We start from the raw sequence: 15,704 nt of genomic DNA, 5'->3' as shown, positions 1-15,704 counted from the left end.
TAACATGATCCCATTCTTGCCGCGTATGGGGAACAAACACTTGCCTTAAGGGAAGGTCAAGCTAAAGGCCTGGCCTTGTCTTCTGTTCATCTGTCAGGACACACTGTACAACAAGACCATTTAAAGAAAGGATTTATAAATACATCCGCGCCCTTGAGACAACATAAGGGCCAGTCTCAAAAAACCCGGAGACACAAGTCTAATCACCTGTTCACTGAGGATTTCACATTGGAAAATAGAGCTGTAAGTTTACTGACAAATAAAACAGGAGACTTATGATGCACAACATGGAGGACTTCTAAGCCACCAGCCGAGACACAAGAGCCACCAGGATAGGTGGTCGTTTCTCATGTCTGATACTAACAGTTGAGTTGTCAACAGCCAATCTTAAACCTTTGACTTCCAGCAGCATAAAGAGGAGAAGAGAGGGTCATTGAGTAACACACACACACGCACGCACGCACACACGCACGCACATACACACACACACACACACACACACACACACACACACACACACACACACACACACACGCACACACACACACACACGCACACACCCTGGTTATACTGTCAGGAATGCAGACGTGTAATCTGATACTCGATCTGATACTCGAAAATATAACAGGTAAAAGTGACAAAGAAATATTAGATGCAAAAATGGAATTTGTTCAAATGTATCAGATTGATGTAAGTAAGAGAAAAATAGTGGTTTGTTAAAATCAGAAGCCTTGATTTTGTTTTTCAGCATAGTTTACATGTTTTATTGTTTATGTGAACAAACTAATGTTACATGTAGAAATTAAAGTAAAAGAGTGATATACTCAGGTGACTCAAATGTGATTATCGTTTGTGGTACTAGATTATTAATATGGTTGTTAATTGAAATAAGCAACCTTCATGCTTCATTGAGTATTTAATGATACAAATAATCTCTAGTATTTGATTAAAATTATGTTTAAATTATCATGTTTTTTTTCCTTTTCAATTAATTTTCAGTTCTTCAGCTTTATTTTCTATTATTATTATTATTATTATTATTGGGGGGATTTAATTACCTTTATTAGATATACAGCTTAAGATAAAAAGGGGGAGAGAGAGGGGGCGACACGCATCAAAAGGCCGCAGGTCAGATTTAAACTCCGAACTGCTCTGGCATTATCAATAATAGACAATAAAGTCAATTCAAATCAGTTTAAATTTAAATACTTTATTTGTCTCTCAAGTGGCAAATTTGCAAACACAAGTACACATACACCATTAATTCACACAATCTAAATATAGAGATATGACAATGATAGAAAGAGTTGAAATACACAATGATTAATGGTGGCCATTTCAAACTAATCAAACAACCTGTAACATGAATGAATCAGATGTTGATGTTGTAATTTGAATCATATCAGTTGAGAAACAATTCACAGATTACTGTTAAAAGTCAAAGTGAAAATGAATACATTTGGTCAAAATCTATGAGCTACTTGAAATAATATAATATGTATATGTGTAATGTGGCAGAGATAGTGTTATTATGTTCATAATATAATATTTCAGAGACAGTCCCTAGAAAGCTGAGGCCCTTTGACCCATGCTAGACGACCCCATTTAGGACAAACCTGTCTATCATCTGTCTGGCCTCTGGGATTTTCCCACCCTCATAAACCAACAGGAAAGTCAGACATCTGAGCCGGCAGACCACTAAATATTTTTCATTCTGTAGTTCACAAGCTTGAGATTTTAGGGCCAATTATGGGTCCAAAATAGTGAAAATGAAGCCTCAGACTGTGTTAGAGCACTGTCAGTAGAGGGTTAACGGAAACCTGACACTCTTTCCCCTCCAGACAGTGCCCTAGAAGTCAAGTATACAAATATCAGCGGCCGTAGGAATGTAAACATAGCAACAAGAAGTTTCCCCCTCTTACTTAAGATAGTATATCCAGTTAATTTACAATTGTCCATTACTACCTCTTTAAACAAATAATTGGTCTGGAGTCACCATGAAAAGTAGGATTAGATTTATTGACAATTACTATGTTGACACCAAAACACACTTGTGAGAATAATGAAAGAGATTGTAGTTTTTTAATGATCTCTATCCTTCCTATGACCCAAATTCAAACAAAAAGTCAGGCTCCACACCAGCTTCCTTCACACAGTAGTAATTCAAGTTCAAGGTCATTTGTGTTGCACATTTTCATACAAATTACAATGACTCACACTGCAGACTTGCTGGAAAGTAATAAGGACAAAAATAGAACGTGGACTCCTGCAATCATCGACTGTCTGTTCCTTATTTATGCACTATAATCAGGCCAATATACAGCTGCAGAGCCTAAAATATTCCTCAGTAATTGAAAACATTCTTTGGGATCACCTTTGTTAGTTTAAATAATATCTAGTGAAATTAGTTATGTTCACCCAAGAAAAAGAAAATACATTCAACGTGTATGTTATCAACCATCTAATTAATATTTATGTACTGCTTACAAATGCAAAATACCAACATTTGTAACAATCTAACGCATACTATATTTTTCCTTGATTACTTGTCATACTCGGAGAGTGTAATGCAGTCAGGTGGCATTTGTAATCTTGTCACATTAACTCAAACATTGACCACGCTACAAAAGATTTCCACCATTGGTTGTCATAACAAGATAATTCAACACTTTGGTGAAAATATTGTAATCTAGTAAAATGTTCTTTTGCAGTTTTGATAAGATGTAGTGACACTGACATAACAGTGCAAAATGGGGTTTGTCATGGACTTTTGAATCAAGGGAATTCAAAGCAAATACCATCACCATGTGTTTGTTATTTTCACTGGAAACATATGTCATGTTTTACCAGATATCTCCTAGATGCATAAATTAAGCAACAGAGGAAATGAAAGCGCTATAAATATAAGTATTGTTCTTCTTCCCATTGTCCTTCATCCCTAAAGAACAAATCCAATTAAGTTTGGGATTTCATCAAACGCAGACGTCAGCAAGTGTTTCTGCTATCACGAGGTATCATCATTTTCACAGGTTCTTAGATTAGCAACTGTTAGGCCCAATTCTGCCCCTTTGTCACAGGAAAGACTTGCAAGGCTTCTGCAACAAAATACCAGTGACATATGAGAGCTTCTCCACGGCTAAAGTCGGATCCTCTGCAGTGCCAAGGTGCATTAAGGAGATTATTGTAAAGACCAAAACAATGTCTGAACTTCAGTAACACATACGGCTGCCAGAACAATATTTACACAGTGTTCAAATAAATGCTGCATTTTATGTGTCTTGATCTATTTATACACCTTTAAATTCATTATGTTGTTAAACTGTGACTATTGTGTGGCACCATGCTCTTAAATAGTTTACTATGAGACATCTCAACATATGCAGTAGCCCAGAAGGACATTGTGGTTTGCAATTGAAACAAATTTTTCTGATTAATATTCATGGCAATGAAAGAGCATCACATCAACATCCTGTTCATTTATGTTTGAGTTGATAAAGTTGGGTTCCTCTGGTAAGGACACCAATAATACGCTGTTTATAGCATATGCACTGATTAACTATAATCATTTCAAAGAATAGTCTGTGTACATCTTTATCATTTGAATTATTATCTCTTGCCTCTTTATACCAGGGACTCTGAAAGTGAAAGTGAGCGATTAATCTGTGATAAACTATCAGGGTTGTTCAGTGACAAAAGAAGCCAGAGGTCAGATTAGATGCTGAAAATACTCAAACATGAAAGCATAACAGTACATGACCAAATAGAGCAGGTCCTTTCTGCCGAGTGAACACTGATCTCTCTATATAAGAAGGGAGGCTGGGCGCACCCAAGGACTGACAGACGCCCAAGGTGAGTGTGCGACAGTCTTTTATTAGCAGGAAGAAAACCAGCAGCTTAAAGAACAATGCAGGGCATGAACACTACACAGTGAATACAGAACTGTCTTGTTTGTGCCAGGACTTCAGTGGACAGTAAGCTCATTTTTAATTTGAAAATATTTAATTACTGTTATTAATTACAATTATTTGTGTCTTTCTTCAGAACCTCCATTAGTCCATCAATATATTTTCATCTGAAGAGGAGGGAAGAAGGTGATTTATTTATTTTACTGTTTGAAGGAACAATGTTATCAGTATACATGTGATGAGTCAGACTTTGTTGTATGTTAATTACATTTAAACCTTGTATGGAATTGGTAGCAAATTAATTAACAGATTATCTTTTAGCATGTGATGTCTGCATTATTAGATAAAAGAAAGAAAGTGTCACTGTTACCTTATACCAAAGTGTCTGGTGCATGTAACAAGTCATGCTAACAACAAAATAATCTAATAGGTGAACGGAAAATGTAACAGCAATGTTACTGTGTTGTCACACACTGTAAACCACTTTTGGGCTTAACTTTTTCATTGAGCATTAAACATAAATTAGTAAAGTTAGATAATTGTCAATTTTCCTCTGTTCATCACTTCAGTATAACATTCCTAAAAGTTAACAACTGTGTTCATTAGTGATGTACCAACATGAGAAGAATAAGTGATGACTGAAATAAATGACTGCTGTCCTGTTTTTACGTACTTGCAGTGAGGAGTCACCATGAGTACGGACGCTGAAATGCAGTGTTTCGGCCCGGCGGCCCTTTATCTCCGGAAATCTGAAAGGGAGAGAATCGAAGCTCAAAACTGTCCCTTTGATGCTAAAACTGCATACTTTGTGACCGAGCCCGCGGAGATGTACCTCAAGGGGAAACTCACTAAGAGAGATGGGGGCAAAGCCACCGTGGAGACTCTGGGTGGAAAGGTTAGCGTGATGACAATAGAATAACACAAAGAGTTAAACAGTTTTAATTTCAAAGTAAACTGTCAAGGGTGACCGACTGTGCTTTAATGTGTTATTCATTGACATACCAGTGCATAAGGGGCATGTCTTGTGAGATGAAAAGATATGTTAAGCACTCTGTAATAAACCCAAAAGAGAAAGGTGAACATATTTTAAACTGATATTTTGTAGTGGTTCTATAATTCTTCTGACTGTAATACAAATAATAATGAATACTGACCAGCTCGCTCAACACTGTAAAAACTGAAGTCCTGTGGTGTTTTTGTCCTTGTAACAGACTCTCACTGTAAAAGACACTGAGATCTTCCCCATGAACCCTCCAAAGTACGACAAGATTGAGGACATGGCCATGATGACCCACCTCAGTGAGCCGTCTGTGCTGTATAACCTCAAAGAGCGATATGCAGCATGGATGATCTACGTAAGCTTTCATCTAATCATCACATCAGTAGATGAAACGATGACTAAAGAAAGACATCAGTAAAAATCCTCTCTGTCTTCACAGACCTACTCAGGGCTGTTCTGCGTGACTGTGAACCCCTACAAGATGCTCCCAGTGTATGACACAGTGGTTGTATCAGGATACAGAGGCAAAAAGAGGATTGAGGCTCCACCCCACATCTTCTCCATCTCTGATAACGCCTATCAGTTCATGCTCACTGGTGTGTGAGAAATGTGACGAAACTTTGCATGTTTAAATTGGAAAATCATCACAGTATATATCAAATGATTTGAACTTTAAAAACATATCTATGAAGCTGCATCTCATTTTTTATTTGCCAAAGCCTTGGAATCATAGGTTATTATAACTTCACATCATTGGTGTACATTTCTAAAAAAAATGTCAGATTACATAAAACACAAGTATGGAAGTAATCTGAAAGTATTTAACTTATTTTTTGTTTTACAGATCGGGATAACCAGTCCATCCTTATCACGTAAGTTTGCCATTTTTATAAATTATTTGTCTAACAGAAAGTAATCCTGAAATCAATGTCACTCAATGTCAAAGAAAAGTCTCAGCAAACAATATATTATTTGACATAAACATACAGTAACATTGACAGTATGCTTTACGTCACAAGTTTTTTTCAAGGTTTTTTCAGTACACCTTCAAGGAGATGTGACTGCTGCTAATTGATCTTATTTGTTTGCTCTAAGTGGAGAATCAGGTGCAGGAAAGACTGTCAACACCAAAAGAGTCATCCAGTACTTTGCGACAATCGCAGTAGCTGGAGGAAAGAAGGCAGAGCAGCAGACTTCTGGAAAAATAAAGGTACATTAACAAATCTGTTTTAGGAAAAGGTGTCAAAAAAGCTGACCTACGTAGACATAGAATGTGATCAAGAACTATCAGGTATGAAGCATGAATTTTTCCATTAATTGTTTTCTGAATGAAGGGGTCGCTGGAGGATCAAATCATTGCAGCCAATCCCCTGCTGGAAGCATATGGTAATGCCAAAACTGTGAGGAATGACAACTCATCCCGCTTTGTAAGTGTCTGTCTACCTGATTATTTTCAAACAATCTCAGAATGCAATAAATTATCATTCTAATCTACAGACCTTTTTTGAATAGGGTAAATTCATCAGAATCCATTTTGGAACAACTGGGAAGCTGGCCTCAGCAGACATTGAAACATGTAAGTATAGAAATGATAAAGCAGATACAGTTTGTTTTTGTTGAGCTCATTGAAGAAAACTGACTGGTGTCCAACTGTGATTGACAGATCTGCTGGAGAAGTCTCGAGTGACGTTCCAGCTGTCTGCTGAGAGGAGCTACCACATCTTCTACCAGCTCATGACAGGCCACAAACCTGAGCTGATAGGTGAGACCTTTTTCAAAGACCATTCATTACCTGCTGTACAGTCTACATGTGCTGACAAGAATTAACCACAAGGGCTTTTTTTCAGAGGCTCTCCTCATCACCACCAATCCATTCGACTATCCCATGATCAGTCAAGGTGAAATCACTGTCAAGAGTATTGACGATGTTGAGGAGTTCATTGCTACTGATGTGAGAAAATTATCAAGTTTACACCCTTAAGAAATTCATGAATTTAGAAATGTTTTGTTTATAGAGCAGCAATATCGAGCAGAATTTATTACTTTTCTTTGAATGCTCACAGACTGCCATCGACATCCTGGGCTTCAGTGCTGATGAGAAGGCCGGCATTTACAAGCTGACTGGAGCTGTGATGCATCACGGAGCAATGAAGTTCAAGCAGAAGCAGCGTGAAGAGCAGGCTGAGCCCGATGGCAATGAGGGTATGTTGCAAATAAATTATATATTTAGTAAAAAATTATCAATTTAAATATTTTATTACCTCTATAAAATTACCTCTTACCACTCAGTTTTTGCATCTTTGCAGTTGCTGACAAAATCGCCTACCTCATGGGCTTGAACTCGGCTGATGTACTGAAGGCACTGTGCTACCCAAGGGTGAAAGTCGGAAATGAGTTTGTGACTAAGGGGCAGACTGTGCCTCAGGTAAAACAAACACATACAGTCCTGTGAATCTTAAAGCTATAGTCAGTTTGACCCCTGAAAACTTTGATTAATGATTTTTTATCATTGTTGTCATTCAGGTCAACAATTCTGTGATGGCTCTCTGCAAGTCTGTCTATGAGAAAATGTTCTTGTGGATGGTCGTCAGAATTAATGAGATGCTGGATACCAGACAACCAAGACAGTTCTTCATCGGTGTCCTGGATATTGCTGGGTTTGAAATTTTTGATGTAAGTATGTTTGGCTGATTGATGGTACATCATTGTATGCATCTTCATTTAAAGCTGTTACTTAAGGTCTTTTTTTACCTTTGATATTTAAATTGTTTGCAGTACAACAGCTTGGAGCAGCTGTGCATCAACTTCACCAATGAAAAACTGCAACAGTTTTTCAACCACCACATGTTTGTCCTGGAACAAGAAGAGTACAAGAAAGAGGGAATTGAATGGGAGTTCATTGACTTTGGTATGGACTTGGCTGCCTGCATTGAGCTGATTGAGAAGGTGAGAGACACGCTGAATACAATCACAGAAAACAATCCGATGACTTGAAATCTTTTGTTTTAAATAATCATTTCAATATTACAGCCAATGGGCATCTTCTCCATCCTTGAAGAGGAGTGTATGTTCCCCAAGGCAACAGATGTCACTTTCAAGAACAAACTGTATGACCAGCATCTTGGTAAAACCAAAGCTTTTGAGAAGCCCAAACCTGCCAAAGGCAAAGCTGAGGCCCATTTCTCTCTGGTGCACTATGCCGGCACTGTTGACTACAACATCACAGGCTGGCTGGATAAGAACAAAGACCCCCTGAACGACTCAGTGGTTCAGCTCTACCAGAAGTCTTCAGTCAAACTGTTGGCTCACCTCTATATAGCACATGCTGGATCCGAAGGTACATGCTTTACCTGTCTTTACATTATGAAATATAACATAATGCACATTCATTCATGTTAAATGTATTAATGTCATTCCACTGACAGCTGACAGTAGCTCAAAGAAAGCTGGCAAGAAGAAGGGTGGTTCTTTCCAGACTGTGTCTGCATTGTTCAGGGTAAGATATAAAAGAAGGACTTACGTACTTTATTAAACTAATTTAGAGCCTTTTGCCCTTGAAATATCCTTTACATTTTTCAGGAGAATTTGGGCAAGCTGATGACAAATTTGAGATGCACACATCCTCATTTTGTGCGCTGCCTGATTCCCAATGAATCAAAGACACCAGGTATGTGCTCTTTGTGTCAATGTTGTTAATTAATTAATTAATTAATACATAAAAATTGGAAACAAAAGGCAAGTCAAAGAAAATGTCTCATGGGATTTGACAATTTCTTGTACTGTTAGGTCTCATGGAGAACTTCCTGGTCATCCACCAGCTGAGGTGTAACGGTGTGCTGGAAGGTATCAGGATCTGCAGGAAAGGTTTCCCCAGCAGAATCCTCTATGGTGACTTCAAGCAGAGGTAGCATAAATATGACATTGACAGTCATTGAAGAATTATCATTATCTGTCTAACTGTAAAATATATTTACTTTCAGATACAAAGTATTGAATGCTAGTGTCATCCCTGAGGGACAGTTCATTGACAACAAGAAAGCCTCAGAGAAACTGCTAGGATCTATCGATGTGGACCAGACTCAGTACAAGTTTGGGCACACCAAGGTAAAGGATCTGACTTTTTACAAAGAGGGATACGATTAACTATCATAAATAATAAATGACTTAAAGATAATTAGAATCATTGACTCTCAGGTGTTCTTCAAAGCCGGTCTGCTTGGAACTCTGGAGGAGATGAGAGATGAGAAACTGGCTGAGCTGGTCACAATGACTCAAGCTCTCAGTAGAGGTTACCTCATGAGGAGAGAGTTTGTCAAGATGATGGAGAGGAGGTAATGTGTCTGTTATGATGTTGTCTAAAAGTGTAAAGTGTGTTCTAAAAGTCTGCTACTTTTACACATTTTCTAATAATTTCTTTCTTTCTTGTTGTCAGGGAGGCCATTTACTCCGTCCAGTACAACATACGCTCATTTATGAATGTCAAAACGTGGCCATGGATGAAGCTGTACTTCAAGATCAAGCCTCTGCTGAAGAGTGCAGAGACTGAGAAAGAAATGGCCCAAATGAAAGAGAACTTTGAAAAGATGAAAGAGGATCTAGCAAAGGCTCTGGCTAAGAAGAAAGAACTGGAGGAGAAGATGGTTTCTCTGCTGCAGGAGAAGAATGACTTGTCGATGCAAGTGCAATCTGTAAGTTAGATTACCACTCTGACGTGCATTTATACTAGATATCCTCCATCAAATGTCTGATTTGGTAACAACGTGAACCTGCATTTTGCTTTAAGGAAGGTGAAAACCTCAGTGATGCAGAGGAAAGGTGTGAGGGGCTCATTAAATCAAAAATCCACCTTGAGGCCAAACTCAAAGAGACGTCTGAGAGACTGGAGGATGAGGAGGAAATGAATGCTGAGCTGACTGCAAAGAAGAGGAAGCTGGAGGACGAGTGCTCTGAGTTGAAGAAAGACATTGATGACTTGGAGCTCACCCTGGCCAAAGTAGAAAAGGAGAAGCATGCCACTGAGAACAAGGTTGGTACATCTTCCATAAGGCCCTAAAGGTGGCTCTTGTGAAATGCTTAAACCTTTGAAAATTGTTTTGACAATATTTTGAATACAGGTTAAAAACCTGGTTGAAGAAATGACATCTCAAGATGAGACCATTGTAAAGTTGACCAAAGAGAAGAAAGCCCTTCAAGAGTCCCATCAGCAGACCCTTGATGACCTGCAGGCCGAGGAAGACAAAGTCAACAGTCTGACGAAGGCCAAAACCAAGCTGGAGCAGCAAGTGGACGATGTGAGTAATATCTGAATTTAAAAACAAAAGTTTAAGTTGCTTATTAAATAGAAAGAATCTCTCATTGACATTTTGATCTCAATCATGGTTAATTTGGTGACACCCTCGGTTTAACAGCACGGACAATAGGACTGTTATGTGGTTTTATTGGTCACATTCAACACTTTCTGATTTTAACAATTATAACTTAAATTATATAAAACATTTATTTCGTGGACAGCTTGAAGGTTCTCTGGAGCAAGAAAAGAAACTCCGTATGGATCTCGAGCGATCAAAAAGGAAGCTTGAAGGAGATCTTAAACTGGCCCAGGAATCCATAATGGATCTAGAGAATGACAAGCAGCAGTCTGACGAGAAAATAAAGAAGTAAGAATAAACAAACGCCATCCTTCTACCTACTTGCAATAAATGATTACATTGGTGGCACTACTTACATGTAACTTAAATGCAACGATTTATTCTGTCCTCTGCAGGAAGGACTTTGAGATGAGCCAGATCCTAGGTAGGATTGAGGATGAGCAGACTCTTGGAATTCAACTACAGAAAAAGATAAAGGAACTCCAGGTAAAATGTTTAGTACTATTCGAAGGTAAAGGGAACATTCAAATATTTAAGGTTTTCACTTAAACCCTTTGTGTTTCAGGCTCGTATTGAGGAGCTGGAGGAGGAGATTGAGGCTGAGCGGGCTGCTCGGGCCAAGGTGGAGAAGCAGAGGTCTGATCTTTCCAGGGAGCTTGAGGAGATCAGCGAGCGGCTGGAAGAAGCTGGTGGAGCAACGTCTGTTCAGATCGAGATGAACAAGAAGCGTGAGGCCGAGTTTCAGAAGCTGCGTCGTGATCTGGAAGAGTCCACGCTGCAGCACGAGGCCACCGCTGCAGCTCTCCGCAAGAAGCAGGCTGACAGTGTGGCAGAGCTGGGAGAACAGATTGATAACCTCCAGAGAGTCAAGCAGAAGCTGGAGAAAGAGAAAAGTGAATTCAAGATGGAGGTTGATGACCTCAGCAGCAATATGGAGTTTATCGCCAAATCAAAGGTGAGAAAGCTAACCTTTCTTACAGAGAGCAAAAGATAATGGTAATAGTTTTATAACTATATATGTTTTATTTTACCAGGGAAACCTTGAAAAAATGTGCAGGACATTAGAAGATCAGCTGAGTGAGCTCAAATCCAAGAATGATGAAAATGTTCGTCATCTGAACGACCTGAGTGCACAGAAAGCAAGACTTCAAACTGAAAATGGTATAATTATGATATTTTGGGGTGTTCAAAAACCAGGCTGCTGTTGTATACATTTCATTTTAAAGTGTTATCTTGAAGATATCTAAAACCTTACCTCCTATAGCTTCTCCCCTACTTTTAAAAACCCTATTCCACCTTTACTCCCTTTTACCTAAATATATTATTTGTTGCACGTTGCACATATCAGCAAATGTCACAACCTTTAAACTTTCAAAATGTATCTCTCTTCTATATGATAGCTCAAGAGAAAAACCTTACTTACACGATAATGTTAATGATATACATTATACATTATTACGTGAGCTGTTGTCATTTCGTTCCGATGTCCATTAAGTTCATTAATATCTTTGATTAGGTGAATGTACGCGTCAGCTGGAGGAGAAAGAATCTCTTGTTTCTCAGCTGACGAGAGCCAAGCAGGCTTACACTCAGCAGATTGAGGAGCTGAAGAGGCACGTAGAGGAGGAAGTTAAGGTAACAGTCTATGGAATCAGCAGAATTATTACAGAGAAAAAGGCCACCAGACAATTATTTGGTATCAAATATTAATGAGGTACTCCTTTGTTTCTTAGGCCAAGAACGCCCTGGCTCACGCTGTTCAGTCAGCTCGTCATGACTGCGACCTGCTCAGAGAGCAGTATGAGGAGGAGCAGGAGGCCAAATCTGAGCTGCAGCGGGCAATGTCAAAGGCCAACAGCGAGGTGGCTCAGTGGAGAGCCAAATACGAGACCGATGCCATTCAGCGCACTGAGGAGCTGGAGGAGGCTAAGTAATGACCGGTCCGGAAAGCACCCTGTTTCCACATGCACTGATTGGGTAAATCATCACGGAACCTGTTCACTGTCTGGTTTAACAGGAAAAAGCTTGCCCAGCGTCTTCAGGATGCAGAAGAATCCATCGAGGCTGTGAATGCAAAATGTGCCTCTCTGGAAAAGACAAAACAGAGACTGCAGGGCGAAGTGGAGGACATGATGATTGACGTGGAGAGAGCTAATGCTCTGGCTGCTAACCTCGACAAGAAGCAAAGGAACTTTGACAAGGTTAGATTTCAATTCATGCCTTGTTTGTTTGAATGAAGACCCTAGACTTGTCAACTACTGAAACACATGGGTCTTTTTATGTTTCAGGTTCTTGCAGAGTGGAAGCAGAAGTACGAGGAAAGCCAGGCAGAGCTTGAAGGAGCTTTAAAAGAATCTCGTTCTCTCAGCACTGAGATGTTCAAGCTGAAAAACTCATATGAAGAAGCTTTGGACCACCTGGAGACCTTGAAGAGAGAGAACAAGAACCTGCAACGTAAGACAATTATTCTGTTCCTCCCAACAGAAATGCACAGCAAATGAATTTATCTGAAGTACCTTTGTTACTTTATTCTTTATACTGCTTCAATATTCTAAAATGTATACCTTATAAATCTGCTCCAACAGAGGAGATCGCAGACTTGAGTGAACAACTTGGTGACACCGGTAAAACGATTCATGAGCTTGAGAAGGGAAAGAAGACAGTGGAAAGTGAGAAGATAGAGATCCAGACTGCTCTGGAGGAGGCAGAGGTAAATATTAGCAACGTTTTAGCAGAGGCTCTCAGACTCATCTTGAAAAGGTGTTGGACTTGACACAGTGCTATTTTTCCCTCTTTGTGACTCGGCCTCCATTTCTGTATTTTGAATGAAGGACCTGTTATGCGCTATAGTTGATAAAATAAGCACACTTGTTCACAGGCTACCCTGGAGCATGAAGAATCCAAGATGATGCGCATTCAGCTTGAACTTACCCAAGTCAAGAGTGAAATTGACAGAAAACTTGCAGAGAAAGACGAGGAGATCGACCAGATCAAAAGGAACAGCCAGAGAGTGATGGAGTCCATGCAGAGCACTTTGGATGCCGAGGTCAGGAGCAGGAATGATGCCCTGAGAATCAAGAAGAAGATGGAGGGAGACCTCAACGAGATGGAGGTTCAGCTGAGCCACGCCAACCGCCAGGCAGCTGAAGCCCAGAAACAGCTGAGAAACGTGCAGGGACAGTTTAAGGTACATCTACAAAAGGATTTGTGGCTTAGTATCTTGCTTTGAAAACAAGCCGAAAGTGTTTGCTGACATATCTCTCAATGTTTTACAATTTAGGATGCCCAACTTCATCTTGATGACGCCATAAGAGGCCAGGAAGAGATGAGGGAGCAGGTTGCCATGGTGGAGCGCAGGAACACCCTGATGCTGGCTGAGATCGAGGAGCTGAGAGCTGCACTGGAGCAGACGGACAGAAGCCGCAAAGTGGCTGAACAGGAGCTGGTTGATGCCAGTGAGCGTGTTGGACTGCTGCACTCTCAGGTATACTCGAAGGTTGACAAACAAGAATGTTCTTCAATAGTTCAATACATGAAAATTAATGTGCCCTTCTATAATCATAGAATACCAGCCTCATCAACACCAAGAAGAAGTTGGAAGCTGAACTCATCCAGATCCAGGGTGAAGTGGAGGATTCTGTCCAGGAAGCAAGAAATGCTGAAGAGAAGGCCAAGAAGGCCATCACTGATGTGAGTCAACCATACCTATTTCTATGCAATTGAATACAAAGTATAATGCATAATGTCCATGCATAAAATAATACTACATAATACTAAGGCTGTTTCCTCTTAATGTCTGGTGCTCAAGTAGTTGAAACATTAGAATGTAATGATATATATATATACATGTTTATATCCGATAATATAAAAATCAACAACATTTCAGGCTGCCATGATGGCAGAAGAGCTGAAGAAGGAGCAGGACACCAGCTCTCATTTGGAGAGGATGAAGAAGAACCTGGAGGTGACGGTGAAAGACCTGCAGCACCGTCTGGATGAAGCCGAGAATCTGGCCATGAAGGGTGGCAAGAAGCAGCTCCAGAAACTGGAAGCTAGGGTAAAGACGAACGCAATTCTGATCTCAACTATTTTTTTATATGAAAATCTTGCCCCCCAATTAACAGCATAGGTCGTTCATATTTCAGGTACGTGAGCTTGAAGCTGAAGTTGAAGCCGAGCAGAGACGAGGAGCCGAGGCTATCAAAGGTGTTCGTAAATATGAGAGAAGAGTGAAGGAGCTCACCTATCAAGTAGGCAGTTTTTTTCTTCCTTCAGTAACGATTGGTAGAGTTGTCAGACAAAGATGCAAATTAATACATTTCAATCATGAATTCGTGCAGACAGAAGAGGACAAGAAGAATGTTGTCAGACTTCAGGATCTGGTGGACAAGCTGCAGCTGAAAGTGAAGGCCTACAAGAGGCAGTCGGAGGAGGCTGTGAGTGAGAAATGTGTTATAACCTTTTCACTGTATTGTCTCAACCAAAGCTGAATGCAATACAGTCAACACACCCTTTTATGTCTGTAATGATGATGGATGTTGACTCCAGCGTTGAATTTCCTCACAGGAGGAGCAGGCCAACACTCACCTGTCCAGGTACAGGAAGGTGCAGCATGAGATGGAGGAAGCTCAGGAGAGAGCTGACATCGCTGAGTCTCAGGTCAACAAGCTGAGAGCAAAGAGTCGGGAAATTGGAAAAGTAAGTGATACATAAAACTCAGGCAGTGAGCTGTTGTAACAGTTAGAATGGTTATTGATAATCTTACAGAAAAGCAACATGATTGGTTTCATAAGCTAACGTTCCATATTTCACATGCATGAGTATGCTGCTGTGTGATTCCTATTTCAATTTGGATTTGAAATGGAGCAAGTTAAAGCTACACACATGTCACATGACAATATTTTCCTCCCATAGGCATAATGCCACTAATGATTTCTTCTCTCCTTTTTCTATCCATTTCAGGGAAAGGAGGAAGAATAAACTGCAACCTCTTTGAGAGACACAAATGAAGATCATACAATATGCTTTTTCATTGGACTGCTCTCACATTGCTCTCATATTGTAGATATATATTAAATACATTATATTGAAAGTCTGCTGTCTTTACACTTTTTTTTGCGCAACACAAAGATACACACTACTTGGTTTATAGAAAGAAAGTGAAGATTGAGTTTCTTGATTCACTTGAGGACTTGAGCAAATGTTGTAGTAGTAAAACCCATTACTGCCCATCGTAAAACAAACATATAGTGTCATTATAGTGTTGTCGCTGTCTAAAACTCAGTTCAGTCATGAGACAGAACCAACAACTACAACTAAATAAGCATCTGAGTTACCGACACGCTGTGCAGCAAAGAATGCAGATGCAGAAGTCATTGCACTTAAATAGGGATTTCCTAAATATCATCATATCTGCAGAGATTGAGACCA

At 39.7% G+C, this 15,704-nt stretch overlaps 1 protein-coding gene across 2 annotated transcripts; it reads left to right on the top strand.

Annotated features, from left to right (window-relative positions):
- Positions 1-4,596: 4,596 nt before the first annotated feature.
- LOC117730245 (myosin heavy chain, fast skeletal muscle-like) lies at positions 4,597-15,444 on the top strand. Of its 2 annotated transcripts, none has more exons than XM_034531790.1 (39): positions 4,597-4,800; positions 5,117-5,260; positions 5,345-5,501; positions 5,750-5,777; positions 6,001-6,115; positions 6,240-6,332; positions 6,418-6,481; positions 6,569-6,667; positions 6,753-6,856; positions 6,969-7,107; positions 7,212-7,330; positions 7,429-7,578; positions 7,681-7,851; positions 7,936-8,242; positions 8,331-8,401; positions 8,485-8,572; positions 8,692-8,809; positions 8,886-9,009; positions 9,100-9,236; positions 9,338-9,593; positions 9,689-9,931; positions 10,020-10,196; positions 10,417-10,562; positions 10,670-10,760; positions 10,840-11,229; positions 11,309-11,435; positions 11,791-11,909; positions 12,008-12,204; positions 12,292-12,475; positions 12,563-12,728; positions 12,860-12,984; positions 13,153-13,461; positions 13,555-13,758; positions 13,839-13,964; positions 14,161-14,331; positions 14,420-14,524; positions 14,615-14,710; positions 14,841-14,972; positions 15,427-15,444. In XM_034531790.1, exons 1-39 carry the CDS (start codon positions 4,597-4,599, stop codon positions 15,442-15,444), a joined length of 5,814 nt encoding a protein of 1,937 aa, XP_034387681.1. The 2 variants fall into 2 exon arrangements, with proteins under 2 accessions (XP_034387681.1, XP_034387680.1); XM_034531789.1 differs by lacking the exon at positions 15,427-15,444 and adding an exon at positions 15,237-15,312.
- The last annotated feature ends 260 nt before the right edge of the window (positions 15,445-15,704 follow it).

This window comes from Cyclopterus lumpus, chromosome 5 (genome assembly GCF_009769545.1).
Source record: "Cyclopterus lumpus isolate fCycLum1 chromosome 5, fCycLum1.pri, whole genome shotgun sequence".
NCBI classification, from domain to species: Eukaryota; Metazoa; Chordata; class Actinopteri; order Perciformes; family Cyclopteridae; genus Cyclopterus; species Cyclopterus lumpus.
This window is presented reverse-complemented; position numbering and strand designations above follow the sequence as displayed.